This window comes from Gymnoscopelus microlampas, assembly GCF_963454915.1.
Source record: "Gymnoscopelus microlampas genome assembly, chromosome: 6".
NCBI classification, from domain to species: domain Eukaryota; kingdom Metazoa; phylum Chordata; class Actinopteri; order Myctophiformes; family Myctophidae; genus Gymnoscopelus; species Gymnoscopelus microlampas.
Genome location: NC_139943.1, coordinates 15,413,547 through 15,441,142, shown reverse-complemented (window position 1 = coordinate 15,441,142; position 27,596 = coordinate 15,413,547). Strand labels below are relative to the sequence as shown.

The 27,596-nt window shown below is 40.5% G+C and overlaps 2 protein-coding genes across 3 annotated transcripts in view; both read right to left on the bottom strand.

The window, feature by feature from the left end:
- nup93 (nucleoporin 93) overlaps positions 1 to 12,413 on the bottom strand; it is a 50,371-nt gene extending 37,958 nt beyond the window's left edge. Inside the window, exons 1-3 of the mRNA XM_084060182.1 lie at positions 12,283 to 12,413; positions 9,327 to 9,509; positions 5,862 to 5,979 (exon numbers count right to left, since the gene is read on the bottom strand). Coding sequence (XP_083916308.1) covers positions 5,862 to 5,979; positions 9,327 to 9,505 — 297 coding nt within the window. The 5' untranslated portion in view covers positions 9,506 to 9,509; positions 12,283 to 12,413. The remainder of the gene's footprint in view (positions 1 to 5,861; positions 5,980 to 9,326; positions 9,510 to 12,282) is intronic.
- Positions 12,414 to 14,506: 2,093 nt separating this feature from the next.
- Positions 14,507 to 18,807, bottom strand: steep1 (STING1 ER exit protein 1). Of its 2 annotated transcripts, XR_014601031.1 has the most exons (4): positions 18,539 to 18,807; positions 17,254 to 17,451; positions 16,456 to 17,020; positions 14,507 to 16,047 (listed from the first exon to the last, which is right to left on the bottom strand). XR_014601031.1 is itself a non-coding variant. In XM_084060474.1 (3 exons), exons 1-3 carry the CDS (start codon positions 18,668 to 18,670, stop codon positions 16,670 to 16,672), a joined length of 681 nt encoding a protein of 226 aa, XP_083916600.1. In that variant the 5' UTR covers positions 18,671 to 18,807; the 3' UTR covers positions 14,507 to 16,669. The 2 variants fall into 2 exon arrangements, 1 of the variants encoding a protein (XP_083916600.1); XM_084060474.1 differs by having other exon boundaries at positions 14,507 to 17,020.
- Positions 18,808 to 27,596: the final 8,789 nt, after the last annotated feature.

The following is a 27,596-nucleotide window of genomic DNA, read 5'->3' as shown; positions in this document are numbered from 1 at the left end:
GGCGATTGGACAGTTGGCGTGCGTGCGTGCGAGCGAGCAAACCCCCATGCTGCCAGAAGCTAAGTAACTAAGTGCTCTTCCAGTCAGTCAGTCAGTCCCACCCAGGCTAGGGTACATCCGGCTGACTATTATGTTTGGGGTGGGGAAGGAATCAGGGACAGAGGAAACTGGAGGGAGAGACAGACAGTGGGAGAGAGAGAGATGATGAAGTTAGGTTGGACTGCACTCAAGCCCATGCCTGGACCAAACCCAGGGCCTCAGCGGGGTGGGATGGGATGGTGGAGAGAGAGAGAGGGATGGAGGACGAAAGCGTTTGCACGCAGGAACGTCTCTTTGATGAACAAAGAGAAGGTGGGACAAACAGAGGCTCAGAGGGATGGAGAAAGCTAGGGTAGACCTCGTTACAACCCGGGTTGGGCTGCAGACAGTACTATCTACAGTAGTTAATAATAATAATAAAAAAAAGGCTTTTCCCAGTCTTATTTGAGCGTGAGCCACACAGTTATAGGTGTACAAAGGAGGAGTTTAAAAACAAATGTGTAACTGAACATTTAGAACCAGACAGTACTGCTGATCCCTCCCGTATTTCTTATGTCTTCCTCGTCTTGCTATTTTCCATCTTTCTCCACTTCTTCCTACTTGCCTGTGTGTGTGTGTGTGTGTGTGTGTGTGTGTGTGTGTGTGTGTGTTGGTGTGCGTGCATGTGTGCGTGCGTGCGTATTTATTAGAACATTATTATCATCATTATTATCTGCGGTTCCAATACCCTTTGATTTTAATGACCACAATATGAAAACATACATACAAATATTTAAGGGAGAAAAAAAGAGGTTAATAACTGTAGGATATAGTTATTAATCAACCAAGGTTTCCACCAGACAGCGACGATGTGTACTGTACTTGGGATGCTGTAAGCACGCAGACAGGCTGTGTGTTGACAGCATGTGTGGAGGGAACGCCAAGTGATATGCAATAGCCTCCATCCTAATGAACACGCCCAGTAAAAATGGAAATGTGCCTGTATACTGCTGGCTGTAGGATCATTTGAGATGCATACATTACATCCATACATCTCTGTGCTACGTTTGTGGGGAAAACACCATGATGAATCTACCACGCCTTGAGCAGAACGAGGAAATGGGATCACTGGCCGTTTGCAGCCGAGTGATTGCTGCGCATGCGTGTTTCACCATGAGGAATGATTCAGTCAGTTACCCACGTCGGCCTATTATAAGTCGGCAAATCCATGCATTAAAAAGGTCTGCCTGCCCAAACAGAATGTGTGCTCTAAGAGTCACCTGAGGGGGAACGGCGGGGGGGATGGTCAGTTGGATGATGTGGTGAATTTCCTGAGGTAAGCTATATATTAAGGGGCGAAATGACAAATATTCATTTCATATGTTGACAGTTCATCTGAACTCCCTCGTGGATAAATTCTCACATGCCTCTGGCTAGCAATGGACAACCAAACTTTGACATCAAACCAGGCTTTGATGTCCTCTAAATGTAGTACATCAATCAGAAAGGTAATCATTTATTGTTGTGAAGATCCCCCTGCAATATCTTGCCAATCATGACCATACAAACATTAATCCCACCGTTATATAGCCATATGCCCTGAAAACTGTTATAGCAAATATAGCATCTGTGAAACTGAGCAAGTTCAAATATTGATTCAACTAATATACACTTTATTTTAATGGTGTTTATTTTACTATTAGAGACTATGTAACGATCACAATACCAACTGGTACTTTATTAGCTTACGCGTATCCGCGCATCACGTACTGAATTGATATGGGATAGAGTTCAACAGTTTAAACACACTTCCACTGCCTCTGTGACCTGCCGGTTATATTATGACTGCATGTCCCTTTGTCCTACGCCCACATTAACAAGGCCTGATAGCTACACAACAATTTCCCAGAGGAACAATTAGGTCAGTAAAATAGGGGGGATGGTCATCCACACACCAGCTCTCTGGCTGTTACTCCCCCATTACTCACAAACATTTCATTTTTATTAGCTTAGCAGTGATTCTCAACCTTTCCTGGATCAGGAGTCAGGACCCACACTTGGAAATCTCGACAGTGTTCGAGCCCACCCTTCTGTGGTCGGTACTTTTTTAATATTATATGTTATATAATCATTAAAATCTTGTTTTGCCAATTAGTTGGGCCCTGCTTTCGATATCCTCACCTCATTAGTTTATTTGTGGAACACAGTTCTTATATTTCCCCAAACAGAGCCTTCAGTGTGGCAGCCCCCACCCCGAGGAACTCTCCCCCAATGGAGATTCGCCATGCTCCAACACTCGACTCTTTTAACTCATTCAGTCCGGGAACGCATCTTTGACACTTTAGATTTATTTGGCTATTAAAAAATAGCAGACATACAAGCTCACATGAGCTTGTAGATCTGCTATTTTTTTTGAAAGAAATCGTGAAAATGTGTTCAAATCTTTGAATATATATATATATATATACTTTTTTTTAACTCACATCTTTGCCTCTGGCGCTGTAACAACACATTTTGAGATGGGGGGGTCCGCAAACAAATATATATCATTTCGGGTGGTCCTTGACATGAAGAAAGAGAACCACTGATATTACAGCAACATAATTATTATATATTTTTTAACTGTAGGATTTAGAAGACATTTGTAGAATCCCCAGAAGCAAAGATTTGAGTTTTAAAAAAAATTGCACACATTTTCTTGATTTTTCACCAAAATATAATATCAGATCTACAAGCTCTACGAGCTTGTATATCTGGTATTTTTGAATAGCCCAAAGTATAAAATAATGGTTATGGCTTTAAAAAAAAATCTAAAATGACAGAGATGCGTTCCCGAATTGAATGGGTTAAGGCTGCCTTGAAAAGACACCTATTCTCTCAAGCTTATGGCAAATAGTTGTTTGTTGTTTGGTTGTTTGTTCATAGTTTTTTATGTAAATAGTCCCTGGGTTATATACAAGTCCCTAGGCGCTATATAAATACCAAGCTATTATAATAATATGCTACAATGCTACTTAGACCCTATAATATAATAATGTATAATAGTGGACTATGGTATTTTCAAAGGACAAAATAACTCTGACCCAGGGGGATAGCGGCCTCTAGCGGCAGTGATGTCTTCGGTTCTCTATACGTGACATTTACTAACGACCATCTTCCAAAGCATACCGTGGTTTGTTTTATTTCTGAGAACATTTACACCCTACTATATACTTTGTTGTATGTCAAACAGCCTATTTTTGCTGAATGTTCGCCTATTATAAACATGCCCAGAATAGGGACGCTAGGGTTGTGAGCTTGTGGATCTGCTATTTTCACCCATTGTTCTCGATTGTTTGCCTGTTATGGCATACCCAGAGTAGGGATGCTAGGGTACATATAGTTAAACTTGCTTTTATCTTGTAATCCAACCACACATACTAGATATTACATTGCACTTATTCTTTACAAGTTATATTATTATTGTTGAATTTTAATGCATTTTATTGAGTGGATTGATAAGAAAACTACAGCCAAAGATGGTCCCTGCACTGATTAAGAATACAATTCTAACATCCAATACTTATTAACCATGCAATGATGTTTAGCCAAAACTGACTCAATTATCAAGTGTAATTAATTATTGAATGTTTTATGACGAGAAAAATGATGATGAGGAAAAAGTAGACGGACAGGAAAATGGTCCATGATTATGTGCAATATACTTAGGCCAGTCATAATTAATATATAATTGCCTGGTCACAATTATTTTGAGCTAAATCACAATTAGTTTGCATAAAGAATAGTTTCCATTAAACTGTATTAAAACAGCTGGCTGAAATGAACAACAATACACCAATACTCAAGACCCCAATGGAAACAAGCCAGTGCTTTCTTGGGTTCAATCTTTTTAGCGTTGTATTAATCTGTACTTTCTGTGCTTTTTTTTGCGAACTGTTAAAGCATTCAATCAAACAGAAATGTCATATTTCCATCATTATTAACATGTTGCCGTCTTTCAACCGAGTTGGTGCCAACAACATCAACTAGGGACTCCTGGATCACCAGCTTCAACTCCCCCCCTTATCCAGCATCAGAGTCCGGAACTCTGCGATGTTGCCAGCACCTCTGTCACACTGCAGTGTGTCTAATCTACATAGGTGGTGCGCCACCTTCCCCTCCCTAGCTGTGCCTTGGGTTTGCTCCCAGTGTCAGTTCGCTCGCCATCCGTTCCAAGTCCCTGACCTTGTGTATTGATGGTGTTGCTTTGACTGTGATGTGATGTCATGTCTTTCCATCATGCTGTATCTACCTACTGTACTTTTTTTCTTGCCCTGTAATCTGTATTTTAAATGCTGTACTGTCTTTGGCAACTGAACTGAACTTCCCTCGCGGGGAACTTCCTGTGATCCACAGGAGGCCCCCGTAGAGGTCAACGTTTCTGATGTGGTCCTCCCATGTGACATCAACAGGGCCTTTTTGTGCTGTACCGTGAGCGTCTATGTCTCTGCCCCTTACAGCAGTAGCGATTCTACTGGAGCCACAAACAGTCGCCTCTTGAGGTCATTTCCCATCTCAGATTTCCATACTCTCCTCATCCCGTACAAGGCATTGCAGGCAAGTGCCCCCCGGAGGTTCAGATCCTGTTCCGTCGAGGCAGACCGGGCACAGAGATATCTTAAGTCTTTGACTACCTCGTGGACCACACCGCTGACAGCAGCAATGGTTCTGTCCTCCGTGCTGAATGCCATTAATTTTGTATTCTTGGCATTGAGCTTGAGGCCGATCTTCTTGCACTCCAGTTCTACTGACAGTACTGTAGTTTGTTCCCTTCCTTTCTCTGCTGTGTCCGAGACTAAGGCAATGCCATCTGCATAGTCAAGCTCTGTGACTGTGATAGGTTGTACTCGCTGAGTCTTCCTCTCTGGACCAGTGTGAAAATACAAAGGTTCACATTTCCAAGAACATTTTTGAAAGAATATAAAATTATCTCCACTGGCTTGACGGCAGAGAGATCTTTTCATGAACCACAGAGGGTACACCAGGCTTGCAAAATAATACAAAAGTAACTGCATTGACTAAAGTCAGGTCTATAGCAAACTACCCTACACTTATTTCCTCACCTAAAAACATGTCTAAAGCACAGTGCCAACACAGCAATCCTGGGTGTGAGCAGTGGAATTGGTATAGCTGTCTAAGCAGCAGGCGCAGGATCAAACTAGTTGAACGTTTTGCAGCGGCTGCTGTGGCAAAAAAAGAATCCCCGCCGGTCCAACAGAAACAAGAAGTGAAGTAGGAGGGAAGTGTAGAAAAAATGCAAGATAAACTAAAGTTATGCTTTCCCACAGCGTGTCTTACTGTCATTGAGGTGGAAAGATCTGGAAGCATGTTTCCAGTGTGGATAACAGGCTTTGTTAAATGCAGTGGAGATCAGTGAAGGTTAATTGCTCATGTATTTTCACAATAAGATGCTTTCAATGAGGGAAACCTCCACAACCTCTACAAGTTACCTCCCAAATTTCAGCAAGCAAGAAGTATTCCCTATTTATTTCTCTACTTGTTCAGTCCTTATGCCTTCCCTTGTTAACTATTTATCTCTATGTGCCTAATTGATTTGCTGAGCAAAATAGCCAAAATAGGAGGACTAACATACTGTATAGGAATACATTTTGCTGGCTGGGTACTCCAGATCAGTATTGTAATCATTCTACATTACCCGTCATCAATATCTCCAGCAAAAAGGGCATTCCTACAGTCAGTTTTATGCCACAGACGACTGACCATTGCAGTCTTGCACAACAAGACTATGATATCTTATACAGGTTTTCCTGTACATCTTACACAGGTAAGATATACAAACTTGCCTGTATATCAGTGTCTTTGACTGGCTCCAGAGGCTCAAAGGTGGTGGCAGCACTCAGACTCTCCAACCTCTGAGAAATGTGGAAGATGTCAAGTCCTCTGGAACCAAGAAGTATGGACCTGACAAGAAAACAAGAGGGAGAGGACTTGATAAGAATGGAGTAAGAGAAAGAAAGAATGAAGGGAGACGGTTGGACAGAAGGAAAGTAAGGGAGAAAGGAAGTACCACTCTCAGTGTAGGACTGAAAGACAACTTGTAGTTAACCAACAATTCCACTAGAGGGCATGGGAAGGTTTGCTAGGTTTGTAATTCACCCGTTTAATTTGACATTATTTAAGGTCAGTAGTAGAGAGGATTAGGGTTAGGGGAAAAGGTTAAGAAATCAACCAAACTTAACTTACTGTTAAGTAACCAAAGAGATTCAAGAAAACATCAGAAAGCTTTTGAAATTCCTCTAGGTAACATTTGTGAAAGACAATCGTCAGAAATGATCACACACACAAAATATGAGTATCAGCCATCAATAAAAGAGAGGTCCATAGTCTCAAAGAGGCAAAACTAATTCACTTTAACAGAACTTGACTATCAATGAGTAGTTATTTGTTGAATTAGAAAATAAGCCTGGACACCACAGTCCAGATTATTTACTGATTCGACCATTTTATAGTGCGTTGCGATGCATTGTGAGCTTGTAGTTCGCTATATTTCAAATCAAGTGGTTCATTCATAATGGATTTTATTTTGGTCCTGGGTAGACCAGGGTTCGAGACTAACAATGCCATGACGTCCAGGGAACATTAAAATATGATTTGAGCCGACTCACATATCATCGCCAACACTGCACAAACTCGCAGCACGAGAACACTGCACATGACTAGGGCTGTCACAATTACAAATTTAAGTTGACGATTAATTGTCACACAAATAATTGCGATTAACTATTTAATTGTGTGTTTGGCATTGATTGAACATTAGAACATATGAATACAATTTTAATTTGCGTTTTGTTTTTAGGCTTCAGTCACAAATTGCACAGGGCTGACAAATAACTTAAATACAAAGAAATTACTGACACATTTAATCTAATTTTAGACTTTCAAAAAAAGTGAAAGTGTTGCAAGCGTGTAGATCTGCTATTTCTGCTATTTTTGGAAAATGTAAAAAATAATGTATGAACATTTATCGACAAAACGATTATGGCGATTATGCAAAATAATTGTGATCATCTCAAATAATTGCTATTAGGCGATTTATGTAATAATTGACTGTGACAGGCTTACACATGACCCACACACAAGTACTGATCATCCTCTCAGTCAGGTAGAACTCGCAAACATGCTGCACTATTTGAAGAGGATAAACACAGCGTTAAGAGACTGTTAGTAGTACGCCTAAGTCAACACAAAAGTTCGCTGGCGGAGATCACAAAACATAAAGTCTCCTTTTCATGGATCTCCATTTTCCACACGCCTGCTCACCAAAACGTTGCTGCGCTCCATAAAGAGTAGTTAATGTTGTGGATATGATTTGAATTGTGATATTAAAGATACTAGACCATAATAATGTTAAATGGAACATGATGCTATGATATTGTTGCACCAAGCACCTTTTAAAAGGGAGCCGTAGTTTCAATCGTTTTAATGCTTCAGCTTTGTCATCTGGGTGAAACCCATGATATTCCCAAATACAAGAGGTTATGTTTTAATTTGACCCTAAAGCCAGTCATCCATGCTGGCATTGATTTCACAGAGTTAAGTGCTGTGACGTAACTCCCCCTGTAAGACAACTTAGAGGCTTATTAACTCCAATAATGGTCTTTCATTAAACCCTCTGAATAACAGGTCAGAACCTCTCAGAACCTCTCTCAAACCTCTCAGAACTCAAACAACATGCAATACCTTCTGCACTCAGCATTACCGTCCAACACTCGTTTATGTTCAATCTTAACCCATGAAAAGCCATTTTAAACTTTGGCTATTCAAAAACAGCAGATATACAAGCTCATAGCGCAGCATCGAGTGCCGTGCTATGAGCTTGTATATTTGCTATTTTTGAAAATTCTTGCAAATCTTTGTATATAAATATTTTTAAAGCTAACATTTTTAACTCAAGTATGGATGGATGTCCGCAATGTCTAATTTTGCTGGTGTAGAATGGGTGAGATTAGAACTGTGTTAGATTGCTTGCTTTTCGATGAATTGAGTACAAAGGACACCAATGGAAACAAGCCATGGTGCTTTCTTGGGTTTCAAATCCTCTTAGCAGACCTTATATTGAACTGTACTTCCCTGTGCTTATCTTTGCAAACCGTTAATAAAGTATTCAATAAATCAATCGATCAATGCTCTGAGAGTGTGTACAGATTTGGCGAAATGGACCCTTATTCACAAGTTTCGTAGGGAGCTTACTGGGGAAACGAGAGTGCACAAATGATGGGCATTACTTCCGGTTGTCACTCATTCAATTCATTTGAGTGATACGTGTCAGTCAATAATAATGCAGGAACACAAACCTGACAAAAATCATAGTCATATTAGTCATAAGGTGACGAAGTGGCCGCGTATCACACAACACAAGACATGGGTTCTATCAACAATACGATACGATACGATAATACTTTATTGTCAGTTTGCACTGAAATTTGTCTGAAACAATGTCAGCTGTCATGAATCAGCTGTGTGGAGGGAGATTAAAAACACGTAGGTTAAGATGTAATCCTGCTTACATTAATAACCTTCAAATAATTTCAGCTGCATGATTACAGGAGCGTCGTCCTGCAGCATGAACAGCCCGCTGTCAGATTTTTTGGGGCGGTGAAATCAGACCTGATGACGACGCACCACGGTCTTACTGTAACCATATTCTAAACAGTGCCGTCATCGAACCATGATTTTGGCTTCCCCCTCATAATACTGCTGTTTAATGCTATTGACAGCCATCTTTGTTTTCAATGACCGGCCAAGCTTCATTTTAGCCCAATTTTATAAACAAACAGCTTATTTTATAGTCAGATAACAGAAATGTTTTTTTTTTTTTTTCAGTGACATCTATCTAGAGGGTAAACAATGATATGTCCAATGCATGATTCCATGCATCACTGAGGGAAATAAAGGTCCTTGTGCATAGAGCCTAGAGTTGCGACGCGTTGTGAGCTTGTAGATCTGCTATTTTCTTTGTGTAGTATAAATCATCAGGCATTAAGAACGCTTTGCTTAAATTACCTATTGCATGCCAATTTTATTTTTGAAGTTACAGGTGAGAAATTTGACCCACACACACACACACACACACACACACACACACACAGTACTGATTATGTTCAAATAATAGGTTCAATTAGCCTGACCTGCATCTTGTAGGACTTGACTACTATTCAAAAGATCTACTATTCACATGTTCTGCTATCTTTAAAGGGCAGACTCAGGAGCTACTTGTGCATGTATGCACCTGTGTGTACATCTCTTACGCTTTAACGTCAGCTGCGTCCTGCGAGGTGCGTGTCAGCGTGCGAGATCGAAGGCGCTCCCCGGCCTGCTGGATTTCCTGGAGGTTCCGCTCCACGTGCGGGAGCTCAGACACGGCTTCTGTCTCTGCAGCCAGCTGCTCTGCCTGCTGCAGTAGCTCCCCAAAACCCTCAGCATCCATAACTCTTAACAGAGAGAGAGAGAAACAGAGAGAGTCAAAGAGAATGAAGAAACAGTACATTCGATTCCAACTCTGCCTCAGCAAGAGCTCACTAATAGTGTACTTTGCTCTAAGGGGAGACAGGGAAAACAACGAGTAGAGGATAGCAGCTAAAGGATGAGAAAGACTGTATTTGTGTGAATTAGCTCCGACATAATTTCTGCACTACTGCCGCAAGCAACTCTTAGTTGTATTAACTGGTTTTACCTCTAGGCTTTATGCCCTCATGTTTTAAATGTTTTGTTTCAGTTTCTTAGATGTTTTTAATGGTGTGATGATTCTTTTTTATGCAACTGCCTATTGTAGCACTTTGAGATTGATTTTCACAAATGTAAAGTGCATATATAAAATAAAATCCATTATTATTATCATTAGATGCTATAATGCTGCTATCTGGCATCTAGAGTTGCAATACCAACCCTTAGTTGACAGCCCATTCATCCAAACAGAAAAGTCCTATCTGATTGCATTAAATGACGTTAAACTCACCAACATTTGCAGCTGTACGGAAAGCTTAATTAATTCTATGGAGGTGATAATTTTTCTAAGTGTTTGAGTTTGGAAGCGCTCGTTGGAATAGAAATCACTCAACGGTCCAGCATACCACCTGTTTCGAAATTGCACATAATGCAGGAGGCAGCAGAACATTGCGTTATTGAAAACGATCGTTTCCAAACTCAGAAATGTAATCATCACCTGCAAGGAATTTATCGACAGAAAGTAGCTCATAACATGTCTATGGTGGATTTTTATGAAACAAAAACTTGACAGATAGAAAGAGGATAATCCAAGCTTTCCATACAGCTGCAATCTTGGTGAGTTTAACGTTGTTTAATCCAATCAGATAAGCCTTTTCTGTTTGAATGAATGGGCTGTCAAGGGTTGGTATTGCAACTCTAGATGCCAGATAGCATTATAGCATCTAAGAGTTGCATCTAAGAGTTGCACTCAGCTGTGCTGCACAGACAGACATTAGCCGTGGTTGGCACAGATAGAATAATCAATATCCTCTTTCCGGGCAAGGAATTTGAGGATTTGGAAGTCTATGCAGTTGAAAGGGGTTGGCTGCCCCCACCTGGCTGGGTCATTAGCCCCCATTCATATTATGGCTCATGATGACAAATGTTGCCATAGCAGCCCATCTGATAATGAGCAGAAAGGGCAGGAAACGTTTTATGCTTTTAGACAATGTTATGTCGACAGCTGATGTATTCAACATTCAGTTTGTGGGGTACGCCGTTCATGTTTGGCATTTGAACATCACTGACAAACAGGAGCAGACTCTAGAAAATGGCAGTCATCCTTGGTTCTTCCGACTACAAAACCCCACTGTGGTCTGCCTAGTTCTCAAAACCAAGAAAATAACCACTCTAGTTGTCAACTCTTTACCCTGGCTTCCTGTCTGTCAAATACCTTTTTTCAAAAATACTGCAGAACTTTGGTTTATAAAGCACTGAATGGTTTAAGTCCCAAATACTGTATATTTCTGAATCTGATCTTGTGATATAATGATACTTTGTCGAAACTGAGAGTCAGAACTAAATATGGCAAAGCAGTGTTATATTTTAGTGCCTTTCAGAACCCTGGTAACACCGGTATACTATACACTACACTACAGCAGGGGTCTTCAACTGGGGGTCCTCAGAGTTACTAAAGGAGGGCTGCCAAATGTTTGTGAGAGAGGATATTTTGTTTCTACGTGAATCACTTGAACCCTAATATCCCTATTCTGATAAGAACTTTAGCCAAAAAATAGCAGATCTACAAGCAGAGGCGTTGTGAGCTTGTAGATCGGCTATTTTCGGCAAAGAGGTTTGGTGTAGAGGGGGAAAAAAGAGCAGACCAAGTACAGATAAAGGTCAAGTTTACTAAGAATTGACTGTTTAGGTTAAATGTCTGAAAACACAACACTACACAATGACAGACTCAGTGCTGTCAAACAAGTCTATGAAGCTTTCTATGAAATCTATGAAAAAGTTTAATCTGCAACGCAATTTTATACAATATGTAGTGGGGGGGGGGGGGGGGGGGGGTCCCTGCTTCATCTCTCTCTCATAAGGGGTCCTTGGACTGAAAAACGTTTTAGACCTGTGCTCTACTCTACAGGATTCCGAAAGAGGATACGTTCAAGTATCTGTGTAATTGCACCACATATCTGGAACATTATTTGAAAAGTATACTGGTCTGATATCACAGTAAACTCTCTTAAATAAAAGCTGAAGACTTTTCTGTTTGCAGTTAAGCTGAGATCAACAGCCTCGCTATGGCAACTGAGACAAGCCTTGGATCAAGACTATCATCATAGATGTTTTTGACCGAGTCTGACTTAAAAGTCAGACTCGATCAAATACATCTATGATTAGTCTTGATCCAAGAGAGGCTAGCAGCAACTGTCACTATCAGCGCGCGCATGATGCCCTATCCCGGGGTTAGCTTAGCAGCACCATGTTGGCACCCAGGCTAACTAGTAAACTAGAGTTATGTGACAAAACACGGAGGACTTGGGACATTAAGGGGACATTTAAACCATGCGGGTCGTCAGGTCAGCGCCAGCCTCGTTATATCATGCCGTGGTTTTAGCTGTCTGGAAAGGTAAATGAATGAGCTAACGAGTTAGCCACACTAGCTTAATATACACATGTTAAGCTAGTTCTGTTCACAGAGATTGAGCTTGAATTTGAAACATTGGACATGTTGACGTGGTGTGACGGGGTGGAACTATGTGTGAAACAACGTACCTGGTATCCCCGTCCCAGTTATATATGTATAGTAATGTCCTTATTCCACAGATGGAAGCTTTAGAGCTGGTATTATTGTGTTTTGGTTTTGTTTTGTAGAGTGTTTGACATGCATTTACATCCCGGCACTTCTGGACCGGACGCTGATTGGTCCGAATCGCCGGATGTTGTACTGCTTCACTTCTTCTTCGTGTTGTTTTGCGACGGTCTGCATCCGGCTTATTGGCGCATTAGCGCCACCTTCTGCACCTTCCCGAGTGTGGTTTTAGACCTTCTTACGGTTAGTTAGTAGCCTGGTAAACCCTCCCTCCAGAAATCTCATTTCCATCCAGAAATCAAATGGAAATGAGATTTCTGGAGGGAGGGTTTACCAGGCTAGTTAGTTAGACCAGTGGTTCTCAAACTTTTTCATGTCATGGACCCCCAAATTGACACTTATTAGCCCGCGGACCCCCATTTGAAAAGATATGCCAGAGACCCCCATAAGAGAAGATTTTTTACGGCTCTAGCAGCGATTCTCAACCATTTTAATTTCAAGGACCCCCAGTTTGACATGCATTAGGCTACGGACCCCCATTTAATGGTATTTATATCTCTGGGACCCCAATTCATATCGTAGAATCAATGTTAATCTAACTCTGAGAGTGTACAAATGGAATGCATTTAGCTGGGGACCCCCTGGAACCCCCTCAAGTATCCCTGGGGGTCCCCGGACCCCACTTTGAGAACCAATGAGTTAGACAAATACGATCTAACATACACACACACACGCACACGCACGCACGCGCGCGCACGTGCACACACAAACACACACACACACACACACACACACACACACACACACACACACACACACACACACACACACACACACACACACACACACACACACACACACACACACACACACACATACAAATGATGTATCCTATTAATTAAAAACGTATCTAACAGTACCCTCTCAGAACTACAGGCTCCTCTGACATGACATCCCCACACAGGTCTATCTGCCATTTTCTAGCCTTGGATCAAGACTATCATAGATTTATTTTATCGATTCTGACCAAGCCAGGATGTTTTACCAGTCATATTTCTTCACAGATCACCAGATGGCCAACTGGAAGACAGGACTGCTGATAAACTCAGAAATGGTACTGTCCCAAAATGTGGAGTGTAGTCTTACCATGGGAAACCCCATTTAAAGATTCCTATTAGTGCAAAACAAACTGTCATTAGACCTTGGTAAAACAGAATCCATTATTTTTGGGTCCAAACATACCCTTAGCAATGCAAAGGATTTCAAGGTCAGGGTTGACGATAAGCAAAGAGGAGGTTACCTATTTGGGCAGTGTTCTTGACAACAAACTGACAGGTGAAAAGATGGCATCAATCAAAGAACAAGATTATTGGACAGGATTTCCTCTTTTGTCACCAAACATGCTCTCAAGACTCTAGCTGAAGCCCTCATTCAATGTCATTTTGATTATGCTTGCACCTCTTGGTTCTCCAACATCTCAATGTCACTCAAAACTAAGCTTCAGTCCTCCCAAAAAAAACTGATACGACTACTTCTCGGCCTTAAGCCCATGACCCACCTAATTCCAACACGTTTTGCTAGATTGGGATGGCTCAGGGTAGAAGACAGGGTTAAGCAAATATCACTGGGATTGGTATTCAAGATAGTCAAAGAGACAGTGCCCTCAATACCCTCATACCTGTCTAACTACTTACAAAAGTGAGTGACACCCACAGCCACAACACTAGAATATTGCGAATATTCTCAAAAATAGCTAAAATGGCCAATCTATCTACAAGATCACAGTGTATCATTCGGATTCACGATGGAATGCATTGTGAGCTAGTTTCACAATTCAGCATACAACAAAGTATATACTGTAGGGTTTAAGTGACAATAATATACATACGTAATATGTATACGTTCAAGGTTTTGTGATGAAATCATTTCACATATGTCATGTGGCTGGGTTAATGATCCCAGGGTGAAAACAACCATCTGCACTGTCTACAACCCTGAACACCGAGGTCAGACTTACTACATCGACAGGCACATATATAAGGTCACAGGAGTTTAGTGTAGGTTAGTAGATGAATAGACAAGATGTTTGAACTGTGTTGACTGATTAGTTTGTCCTTGTGGTCCATGTTTGCTGTTATGCAATGGGGAAAAAACCCTCTAAGAGATTGCATCATGTTGCATCATGTCACTTCATTGATATGAAATTCTTGCTCTCATCTTTTATTGCCATACAAATCAATATAAACAAATCATATAGGCCAATATGACCAAATATTTGGCAGTCATTTATTTTCTCCTGTTGACCCCCCAATACCGAACAAACCATGTCTCATCCAATGAAGGCTGAGTTTTTAGAATCAACAGTCAAAATAAATAATGTACTATGGCCAAAATAGGCCATCATTTATTTAATCATTTCATACTTTAAAAAAATAATAGTGGAAATAACCAATCTATAAGCATAATTATTTTGTGACAGGCCTACAACCTGCCCAATGAACTGTATGGAAATATGCAATTTATGAGGTTGGGGCCAAGCTATGGAGTTACTTTAGATAAGCACAACCCTGTAAGACTTGCATCTAGTTATGTTTAAGAAATGGACATTTCTGTACATTTCTTTACCATTATGCCATTACTTTTTAACCACTTCAACCCAAGCATCCATATTCTGGAGGGAACATTAGCCAAAAATAGCTTAACTACGAACTACGGTTATTTTTAGCAAAGAGATTTGGTGTAGACAGAAAAAAGCGGTCCAAGTACAGAGACAACTTAGGTCCTGTTTACTAGGTCTAGGGGTCTCGAGGGTTTACGTGGATATGGATCTGTGGAAATCCTGCAACTGTTCTCTTTGTTCCACAGTCTGTGACAGACCAAGAGGCCACCCAAAGCAATGACTAGGCAGGATTTGAATTGAATCATAAAACTGTAGCTTTAATCTCGGTTTATATAAACTCTTGCTCTTTATGAAGAGCAAGAGCAGATACACCGGAAATAAAATTAGAAAAATGGCAGAGCTCTTTTGAAACAATTTATTTTACAAAACTATAACAAGCAACCATATATATATATAAATTTCAAATGTACAAGCACCCATAAACACACCCACACAGATGTCAGAATGCCTTTTTCTTTTTCTTTGCACTTATAACCTGGTGTCCCTAATTTGGGCATGTAGTACAGGGAAACCTTATCATACGTAAAAAAGAATTTAGCAAAAATAGCCGCTCCACAAGCTATGCTTGTATTTTCTGAATTTTCACGTGACACCGTCGCACAACGAAGTATGAAACAAGTGGTTCATGTCCTGCAGATACCCCAGATAAACTGCTGGTCGCACAGTTGACAGTAAGAGTAGGCACCTCGTTATAAAATTGCCTATTTGGTCCAAAATGTAATAAAGTGGAAAGTGGTTTTAAGTAACGTAAAGTATACATGATTAGAACATGAACACCAAATGAACGCGGATTTTAAACGGATTTAGCGGGGGCTATGACGACATGAAAAAAACAAAAAAACAACAAAAAGAGCTTGGCACTGGTAGGTACATTATGAGATTAACCTCTGGCGTCCAATGTGTTAAGGTCTAATATTTCTACAATTGCTACAAAATCTGTAAATCCAATCATTTTGGGCATAAACAAGAAGTTGAAGGCTAAATTCAAGTCTGATAATGATGTACCGTGCATGTTCAAATCACGTATACTTTACATTACTTAAAGGGGCTACACCATGAATTTCATTTTTTTTTTAGGTTTTTAGTATTTTTTGGGCTCCCCAGTGTCTCTTGTACCCAAAAAAATATTTTTTTTAACATTCAGTCGTTCATGCTCATTTCATGGATTTCCTGAATGGGCGTGTCTGAACAGGCCATTTCAGAATGGCAGGGCAAGTGATGTCACTTGCCCTGATTTTGCATTGATGATGGCCAGACAGAATTGCTCAGTAGCTCCCCCCTGCCCAATAGGACGTTTTGGTATTGCAGCTGAAAAAGCTTGGAATGACAGACAGTCAGATTGTGAGAAAAAATATCTGGATGTTTTTTAGGCTTACAACCTGTTTAAAACGTATTAGGGGGCAATATTTATATATAATATATTTTTTTTTAATTCATGGTGTAGCCCCTTTAAGACTTTTTCAAATGTATATATTTTTAAACATTTTGGACAAAATAGCTAATTTTACATTGAGGTGTCCACTCTTCCTTAGTGCCCACTCTTCTTGTATCCATCCCACCTTGTCAAACCACTGCACTTCAGTTCCCAACTGAAAGGAGTCTTTAGTGTGTCAAAAGTCTGCACCCCATCCCCCAGGGAAACTGTCCTGTCCTGGGTATAGTATACTCTACTACTTGAACTGATTATCAATGAGGGTGCCTTTCATCTTCGCCTTCTTCACCTCCTCCAGCTCGGCCAGCTCCTGCAGCCTCTTCTTGCTCATCCCCTTCCTCTCCAGCTGTTTCTCGATCACTTTGGCGTTCTGGGCATAGGAGTCCGCCACCTCTCTGGCCTCGATCTCCTCCTCCTCCTCGTCGATGGTGGACACTGTGACAGAGCTGAATTTACCCATGTCTTTAGTCCGCTTCGTCATCATCACGCGGACCTTCTTGGGAGCCTCGGGCTGCTTCTGCATGTAGACGCTGGTGCTCCCGAAGCCTCGTCCGAACTTCACGACCGCCCCGTCCACGATGAAGGTGACCTTTGATTGAATTGATTGAATACTTTATTAACAGTTTGTAAAAAAAAAAGCACAGTGGTAGTTTAATACAAAAGGATGCTAATATAAAGGGATAACCCAAGAAAGCCTTAAGGCTTGTTTCCAATGGGGTCCTGTGTATTCAATTCATCGAAACATTTTAAGACAAACAATCTGCAAAAACATCTCTATAAGCGAGTAGTAATCAAAAAGAAAAATATGGACAGTAAACAGACCGGAGTGTTCTTCATCTGGTGCTGGTAGAAGAGCAGCAGGCCGCACTTGCCGCACTTCTTGCGGTACTGTCTCTCGATGCCGTCGGCTCTCTTGAGGTAGACGTTCTCGTCCTCCTCCACGTTGCAGAACTTGTGGGCGTGTTTGGCCGCGTCGATCACCCTGGCCTTATCCCGGGGCCGCATGGGCAGCTTCTCCACCTGGCAGTAGGAATGGACAATTAATCGGTCATCATATCGGCATCGGCCGATGTCGACCTTAAAAAAAATGCAACATCGGTATCGAACCGATATCAAAATAATATCGGTTTTAGACAATATTTTATTTTATAATTATGTAGCTGAAAAAGCCTTTTGTGATGATGAAGGCTGCAGATTCTATCAGTGTTTTCTGGGGAAGCTTTCAAAAGGGTCAACAAGTTGAAACTTTTCAAATAAAAATACTACATTCAAGCTGTTTATGTTGGGATATGGGCCAACATTCCAATAAAAGTGCATCCCTAGTTTTGGAATAAAGTCGAGGCATTGGTTTTTCAAATTCAGTGTTTAGCATTATCTCAGAAAGAATTATTATACAGAATGAGATCATATCGACATAGGTTTACATCGGTTATCAGCCATAACAGCAATTATTATGTTATATGCTCCAATCGGAACCTCTCCCTCCGCTATATAGCTCTGAGATGAGGTTCCACAGTCTTAAGTGACAAAAGGTGACGACACCGGCGAATATTGGCCACTATGCATGATTCTTACCCTTTTCCGCACATCATATCCAAAAAGTAAAGGTCGGCCCCCCCTGCTCTCAGATGTTTAAATGTTTAGCGGCCAAGAAAATCTAAGCGATGGGTTGAAGCAAGCGTTTAAATAGATTGTTTAGTCAGCCTGTGGCCAGTCAAGCCCCGTCCGCAAACTCCGCATGCGCAGTACTGCTCCCGTAAGATTGCATTGGAAAACATGGCACAGGCTGACTAAAAAAGCGATTTAAACGCTTGTTTCAACACGTCGGTTAGATTTTCTTGAGCGCTAAACTGTACAACAAGCGAGAGCAGGGGGGCCGACCTTTACCTTGTGGATACAATGTGCGGAAAAAGGTAAGAATCATGCATAGTGAGTGACCACACTGGCCAATATTCACCGGTGTCGTCACTCCCTTTCGGCACCCGAGACTGTGGAACTTCGTCTCGGAGCTATATAGCGGAGGGAGAGATTCCAAACGGGGCTAATATTATATCGGATATCGATAATCTGCCAGAAATGTACTATTGCCCTATTCGCCCATCCCTACCTGGCAGTCCAGAACCAGGACCATCTGACCACACAGACAGTAGTAGACCTGGAGAGGCTTTTCTCCGTCGTCGTATTCCTCTCTGTCTCGGGTGTCGGAACACACCACGCTGCGGGACACGACCTTCGGCATGTTTATGTTAGTTTAATTTGAACTAGAAAGGAAACGAAACGAACACAAGCCTGAACAAAGCTGTTTGATAACGTCGTAAATAATCTTAAAACCTAGTAACAACAACCGAACATCGTCGTCGAGCTCACACAACGCTCTTCCGGTGTGTGCGTCAATGTAAATATTCCTGATAGTAACACATTTTTGTTCCGTCAGTTCCGCTTCTTCATCAGTTCCGCTTCTTCAAACCGTTACATTTACTCTAAAATAATGACCCAGTCTCCGCCAACTGATACAGTAATCCGCATTCCGGGACTTATTTTTATGAAAAAGTTTATTCTAATCAATCTGTATGACAGTGGCTATATCTGCATTCATATCACAATATCTCCCCTGGAATTTAAAGTGGGAGAAAGGTCTCATAAACGACACCCAAACACGAATGGAAGTTAGGGATTAGACTGCAGATTTTCAAACCGGATAATCTTAACACCTAATTAAAATATTCTATTAACATTTGTTGAGTAGGCTACTTGAATTTCATATCCCTGTTAATTGTAACATGTTAAATCAGCACTGAGGCCCACTGGTGTATTTCACAGATCCAGTGTCAATGTCTGGTGATGTCAAGGTCAACTAGTGCAGCCAGTTCTATAGGTGCGTTATTCTTGTACAGAGCCAGTGTTAAGTTTCTGCTGACACCTTTTAAAATGAAACTGATACGACCGTGCCAACATTATGGAACAATTCACAACTGGGCCTTATATAGAGTCCAGGTTGTATTATGCACATTCATATTGCCTTTGTGAGTGTATTGTCTGGATGCATTTCACTGTCATAATCCCCCACTCTGGGACCACAAGGAAATTCAAATGCTACATCTTTTGAGTGTCATCCTTTTAACAGCAATGTACCATACATTTCAATACAGATGTCAACCAATCTACTGCTAGTCTGATATGGAGCATAATAGGCAGGTCAGCCAGTTAAGGATTAAACTAGTCCAAGTCATATGTACCAGATTTTCCAAGAATGCATTTTATTAATCACATTTACATGAAGTACAAAAACACACAAACGATTGTGACTGCAATAGTGACTGAAATAGGGGCAGTCTCAGTGACAGTAGGTGATGCACATCCATTCCTCGTCAGTCTTCACACACACACGCCAGGTTGGGTCATGTCATCCTCTCACTTGGGGCAGCAGCCGAGAAGCTACTACTTGCAGCAGCCGGTGTTACAGCTCTTTCCGCCCTCGCACACGCACCCAGACGCGCACTTAGCGCATCCAGAGGGACAGCATGGACAGCAGCCTGCAGGGGGGGGGGAGGGGGAGATAAGAGTGTAAGCTAGTTAGTGGATTGGCTGAGTGAACACACCTGTGTATTTGTGTAGTGTAGCCTACAAGAAAAGCTACATGTGATCATTCAAGGCAATTACAGCAAGCATTTAATTGATCATGAAATGCAGTCTCTAACGGCATTTTCAATATGTCCCATTTCAAAAGTTTTCAAATTATTATTATTCATTTTGAAAATAGCAGATCTACAAGCTCACAATGCGACACATGGTGACTTGTGAGATGGTAGATCTGCTATACAAATGGCCAAAATGTACAGGGCTGAAGTGGTTAGTGTATTTTTTGTAATAATCAAAATCTACAAAGTTTCCAAATAGCCTAATTAGTAAAAAGTACAATATTTGCCTCAAAACAAGACAATAATGATTGAATGGTTTGCAATTGAAACAGTTTGCCAACAACAGTGGTACGATTATACAATGCTGCTTAAAAGGATAAACACACAAGTAGGTGGATGTTAAAATATCATCCCAGACCAATGCTGAATTCACAGCAGCTAGAAAATGAGCAAGTTAAATTAAACTTGTGAAGTATTAGGAAGACTTACTTTTCTTGCATGAGGTGCAGTTGCAGTTGACGCAGGAGCAGGATCCACCGCAGCTGCAGGTTCCAGCTACAAGCACAGGAGAAAACCACAGGTTATTTCAAGTAAAAAAAAAAAAAGGCAAGAAATGTAGTAAGTCAGTACAATTCAAGAGCAATTATAATACAATAGGCTACTTTGTTTTCTGGATCACTTACATTTGTTGCAGTCGCACTTGTCCATGTTGAGCAGTGTTCTCTCAAAGTTCTTTCAAGTCTTCAGTAACTGGTGTTCTTCTCTCTGGGTTGAGACTGTGTTGTTTGTTGTGATGATAACTCGGTCACGACGCAGCTTTTATAGCGTGCGGGGCGGAAGTGGACCGGGTGCAAAAGTCGGGCTGTCTCGCGCCTTCTTCCCATGATTCGCAGATGAATGATTGAATGAAAGAGTTGTGCACACGATACTTAATGTGCCCAGTCTTTCAGTGGTGGAATTTGTTTTTAAGTAAAAAATATCAACTGGAACGTAGAAATACTCTGTTACATGTAAAAGAATTCCAAATTTACACTTGAGTAAAAGTACAAAAGTATTGGTATCAAAATGCTCTTAAAGTACCAAGAGTACTCATTATGCAGAATGTCCCGTTTCACAAGTTTTCAAATGTATAAAACATATAAAAATGGAGTAGAAGTAAAAGTACTGAAATTTGGAAATACTTCAAAATAGTGCTGTACAGTACTTGAGTAGATGTACTTAGTTAGTTTACGCCACTGCGAGTCTGTCTGCCCGACGGGGGCAGGCGGTCAGCAACCAGGCGAGATGGCATTTTAATTACGTATGGGGGGGCTATTGACATGTACATGGGGACAGTGGATTTCTAATTAACACATCATGGAGGCTAGAGGAACACGAAAGCACCATTGATTGTATAACTATTCATGTCTAGCCTTGGATCAAGGCTATCATAGTAGATGTGTTTTTATCGATTTTGACATTTGCATATAGATCTATAACAGTCTGACTCGATTAAATACATCTATGATAGTCTTGATCCAAGGCTATGCATATGGCTGCATATGTTTATAAGAGGACAATGGCCACATTTCTCATGGTAGGCTAATATATACAAGAGATTACTTCATCCAGCCTACCCCTCCCCCGGCCCCCCATCCTGCACCCGAAATGTTTTTTAATCACATAGGATTGCGTTATCCTATGTGATTGTGCAATCACATAGAATCCTATGGAAACAAGTCCCCAGGACTTTTTTTGTGTTATTCTTTCAGCCTAATTTGTCTGACTGTACCTGGTGCTGTTTATATTTCTGTATAATAAAGTATTCAAGCAATCAATCAATGAAAAGGCTTCTAAATCTATAACTTTAAAAAAAAATATAAAATATTAATTCCCATAAATCAAATTCAAAGACTGTATGGGGAGAAGAGAGTTCTTGAGTTTTATTTTTCTTTGATACAGAGGCTCTCAAGCTACAATAATTTAGTCAGCGACAGCTAGTATCTGTTGTTTTGACCCGTGATTTGGGTTGTAATGTGTGCACACACACCACACACACTGACTGACTGCACACGGTACACATCCGTTCAAAGCTCTATTGTCATTTTTTCGGGGGCGCGCCAGTGTTGCCATGTCTGCTTATTATTATAAGCGACTCTAGGCTTGTTTTTCTTGTAAAGTTGCTTGTAAATATTGGTGGGTATATTGTGGGTTGTGGTTTTTTGGACTTGCTTTTAAAGAGTAGCTGCTTATTTGGGCTTGTTTCGTAGTGTTGTTTAAACCAGTGGTTCTGAAAACAACAACAACAACAAGGACCACCAGGACAGGACCCCTTGATGTATACATATTTTGTTCTAGGGATCCCCGTATAAATTTAAAACAAAATATTGGAAACTTTTTTTTTTTTGCCGATGCATATGTTTAAAGTGCAATTTTTATGACTTGTTTACATAGACCTGTTGCTTATTTCTTTCACAAATCTGGCAACACCAAGGTGCTCCCTCCCTCCCTGGTTGTGCACTCGGCCGGTCGGCCACTCATGGTCACTGCTCTACATCGAGCACGGCCCGTGAGCAGAGATAAACAAACACAATGAATTATATGATGATAACAATGGTGACTTTGCGCCCAGCCCCGCAACCCCGTTGACTTGGCGTGAATAAGCAGACATGATGTAGTAATGTTCTAGAAACTCACGTGCGACCACATGGAATAATGCTTGGTCATTGTGTGTAGCACACGGACACGGTGTGTTTATTAATAATAGACTAAAAACTGCATAAATAGCAACACAATTATATAGGCTACATTTTTTGGGGGGTGCAGATTCGCAGACATAGGCTAAATATATAGACAAACGAAGTACAAAGTAGTATCAGTAGGCTACAAGTGCATTATGGCTAATTTGTCCACATATTGTGTCCACACATACACACACACACACACACACACACACACACACACACACACACACACACACACACACATATATATATATATATATATATATGCATGCATGCATGCATACATACACACATACATACATACATACATACATACATACATACATACATACATACATACATACATACATACATATATATATATATATATTCAGTAGCCTAGGTCATTTGAGGCTACTTGAATTTGAAAGAATGAATGAATTGAATCAATTAGAACATAATTTGAATATGCCTTCCATCTGCTCTATCATTAAGAGTTAAGAGAGAGAGACCTCACATCTATCTAGATGTGGATTTTCAATTAGTAGCCTAGGCTAGCCTAGACCCTAGCCTAATAGGCCTATGGGGAAAAAAAGGATATAACTAACATTGAAATGAATGCTGTAAAGTATAGCCTAGCAATGGTTAAAATGGCTTGTATCAAAAACGAAATAGCACAATGTTGATGACACGTTGACACATGATGCAGAGCTGGCGTCATTGATGCTGTGTCTCAAGTTTCTGACGCCGCGTCAATAGCTTGATACGGTGCAAAAAAATCAGTAACCAGTGCAAATCACAAAGTTTTCTCTAAGACATAAGACACCATTTATTTCGTGTGCAAAATTTGCACACGAAATAAATGGTGCAAATGATTTCCTGGAATGAACCAAGCTTCCTTGAAATGACGAGTCCATGTAAACTGAGGTTTAAGCGGCACCCAGTGGACATCATTGCAAACTGCAGTCAAGGCATATTATCTATGCAGTGGTTCCCAAACTTTTTAGCTCAAGACCTAAAAGAGAAATTGGATGTTTGCCCGGTACCCAAACTAGTGAAAATAGCAGATCTACACGCTCACATGGATTATTATTTTTTAAATATATGTTTTGACATGTACTCGTGGCCCATAAAAATGTGTCCACGATTTACAAATAGGTCCCGACCCACTGCTTGGGAAACTGTGACCTAGAGAGACTGTAGGGTCCGTGTAGAGCATTTCTCTTATGGGATCTTGTGCGATAATCGACTGTAAATTTTAGATTTCAATTTCAGGCTTTCGTGGAGATTGGAGACCTAAAATCGGGCTCGTCCGGGATTTGAACCCGGGACCTCTCGCACCCTAAGCGAGAATCATACCCCTAGACCAACGAGCCTGTTGGTTACGATAAAAGAGTCCATTCCACACAGAGAAGAAGTGATTAACTAGTGATGTGGCAAGTTTGTACCAAGTCTGAGTACCAAAGCGGGTTTGATCAACCATACCCTCTGGTTGCCACAAGGATATACTCAATTTCTTATCAAATAAAAGTATAGCCTTGCCTACAATAATTATACCTGAACAATAGCAAAAAAGGACGAATAGCATCAAAAAATAAAGGTAAAAGTTTAACAACGGTGTTGTTACACTGTAATAGCAAATTGTTATACTAGTAATAAAGTGTAACAACACGTTGATACTCTGTATCAATATATAGCCTACCCTACAATGTTAGTGTTATTTTGAGCTAGCTGATGGGGCACTCATTTTTAAATATTGATATCATTTCAGGTTTGATAATCATTATTGGTTATTACACTATATGTTATATAGTGTAATATGTTATATGTTAAACGTCCATCCGATTATACTATGTTATGACATATTTATGCTATTACTGTCACCAATAAAAGCAAACTCTTTAAATATACTGTATCCCATTTAGTCAGCAAACTCTTTCCTACTCTATTCTATTCTCTATTCTATACTCTATTCTCTATTCCTACAGGCTATATGCAATCCAACTCCTCCCTGATGAGCACTCACATAATATGTGACCCTATCCTGGCATGGCCAGACTAATATCACTACGTAATCTGCTTTTGAATTTTTCTTCACTGGCAGGTGCGTCTGTTTTTCAGGCTAATGTGACCCAAACAGTCCACCCACTCTACCAGCACTTCACCTAGCTTCCTTCTGTGCAGAAAGGCCATGTTTTGCAGTAGCTTTGTTCCCACAGTTATTCACACTGTAAATAAAGTAACCTCCACTTTTACACAAGACATCCAGTCTGAACTGTTTAGTATTTGTTTGTGTTTGATACTGTAGAAAAAGACAAGAAGGACTGTCTGTCTGTCTGTCTGTCTGTCAGCCTTTACTGTATGTGACTATGTTGTAACTCTGTTATGAACATCGTGTAACCTTTGTATGATCTATTCCTCTTTCAGATGTGAAATCACGAGGGCACTTTCACAAGGTTATCTTCCTTGTATGATTGTTAAGTTTTGGACTTTTGGAATTTGTGCTTTCATGGAGACTGGAGACCTAAAACCGGGCTCGTCCGGGATTTGAACCCGGGACCTCTCGCACCCTAAGCGAGAATCATACCCCTAGACCAACGAGCCAGCTGTTAAGGTCAAATGAGTCCTGACTATTTGGTACGGAGCATAACTCAGGAATTCATCTTCCTCTTTCATGAAACAACTGCCGGTGGTCTACTGTGTAACTCAAGACCACATAAATATGTTGTATTTTTCCTTTCCAGGGAACATTGTACCACTGTGCTTCTCTACAAGCTGCTTGAAAAAATAATCATACTGAGTGAGACTTCAGCATGATTTTGTCAAGGAACTGTGGACAGGATCAGGATGTTGAGGGAAATTATTCAGAGACACCTGAGTATTTAGTCTATTACATTATTTTTAGTAAATTAATGCCCAACTTGATCATACAACAGTGTCACACAAAAGTATCAGAAATAGTATATCTACATATTCACATTTTATTCCACAGTTTTGCAGAGACACAGCACATTACCGGCAATATCTATACTAACACATGTCAGTGCTGTCTTGTGAGTTTTTCAATTGAGGCAATGATATTCTTCCACATCCTCCCTTCAGACGGAACCTGGAGTACAGTAGATGTCCCACTCCCGCATTGGCTGGTAGTTCACTCCTGGTGACGTGCTGCTATGGGCTGTCTTCATCACTATCTGTGTTCCTTGTGAGCCTTGTGTTCGAGAGCAGAACGGCTGCTGTACCAGACAGTGATGCTGCCAGATAAGATGCTGTTTAACTTCAAATGCTTCTTTGTCCATAGCATGAAAGACACAAATACATTTAGCTGAAAAAGCCAAGCATTGGAATCATAAAGCTAGTTTCACTAGAATGATACAAGCTCTTTGAATCAGTTCTCCATTGCATTGTGTGTTGTGTGATGCACGATACCACGTTTCTGTCCTGGTTAATCTGCTGTGGGCAGTTCTTTGGGTTGTGTTTAATAGTGCAGTGTAGCAGTGGTTCTCACTGGGGGGGGGGGGGGGGGGGTCCCCCAGATGACAATTAAGTGACAATTTAAGGAGTTTTAAGACATTTTTAATACCTATAAAGAAAAGAAAGAAATGAAATAAAACAATAACATTAACAAACTATACCACAAAAACATTGGCCAAATTGTCAAATAATATAAGATTCCAAGTGCTTGTCAGGGTGGGGGGTCCCCAGTTCAAATATGATTATTTGGGGGGGTCGCTGCCTGAAAAGGTTAAGAACCACTGCTAATTAGCTTCAGCCTATACCTTTTTTGGTCATAACAATGTAATATTTATTATTGTTGTTAAAACAATTGCAAAGTTAAGTACAGTATGGATGCTGAACATAAAGATCATATGGTGTCAGATCTTCTAAAACAGACTTGTTCTAGTACGTACTGTACGTACCGTAGCTCAGTTTATTAAAGGGATATTTCACTTTCAAAAAAACTTTTGGTCATTTTATGGTCTACTCAGGCTTTAGTGAGCCCTCCAGACCGTTTTTAAGTTGCTTTATTCAGTATTTAGATATTTGATATTCATTTTACCAGCCACGCCCCCTTCCTATACAAACCCATTATAACTTAAAACTCAATTCTTAACCTGTTTAACCATCAAAAACACCCGTCCTTGGTTCTGGTGACTCACCCTGCCCTCCTAATGCGTGAGGGGGCCGTGTTTTTTTGATTACTTTTTTCATTTATTTTTAATATATATTTTTTGTATTTAATTTTTTCATTTTCCAAAAAAAAATATTAAAAATAAATGAAAAAAGTAATCAAAAAAACACGGCCCCCTCACGCATTAGGAGGGCAGGGTGAGTCACCAGAACCAAGGACGGGTGTTTTTGATGGTTAAACAGGTTAAAAATTGAGTTTTAAGTTATAATGGGTTTGTATAGGAAGGGGGCGTGGCTGGTAAAATGAATATCAAATATCTAAATACTGAATAAAGCAACTTAAAAACGGTCTGGAGGGCTCACTAAAGCCTGAGTAGACCATAAAATGACCAAAAGTTTTTTTGAAAGTGAAATATCCCTTTAAGATGGATTTAGTTGAGTTGACAGTACATTTGGGTTGATCACAAACAACAGCCTGAGGGGGTTCTAAAAGGCATAGCGTTGTTGTATCGATCCAGCTTCGGGAGGGATTTCAGCTCCAGTTTCTCATGAAATTAAACAGCTTCATAGTGGGAATCTGTCATTTGAGCAGGTTTATGCCATTAATGCAGGAAATCCCCTTCCAGCCCCAGCCAAACTTCCATTACAGAGTCCAATTTGGCAACATATTATTATTGCTCTTCACCTCATCAAT

Excerpts from the sequence above, each read along its gene's own strand:
- steep1 (XM_084060474.1), bottom strand. The coding sequence starts at position 18,670 with ATGCCGAAGGTCGTGTCCCGCAGCGTGGTGTGTTCCGACACCCGAGAC. Across the intron at positions 17,452-18,538 it reads TCCTGGTTCTGGACTGCCAG|GTGGAGAAGCTGCCCATGCG; the intron begins GTAGGGATGGGC and ends TCCTACTGCCAG. Across the intron at positions 17,021-17,253 it reads ACCAGATGAAGAACACTCCG|GTCACCTTCATCGTGGACGG; the intron begins GTCTGTTTACTG and ends ATTCAATCAAAG.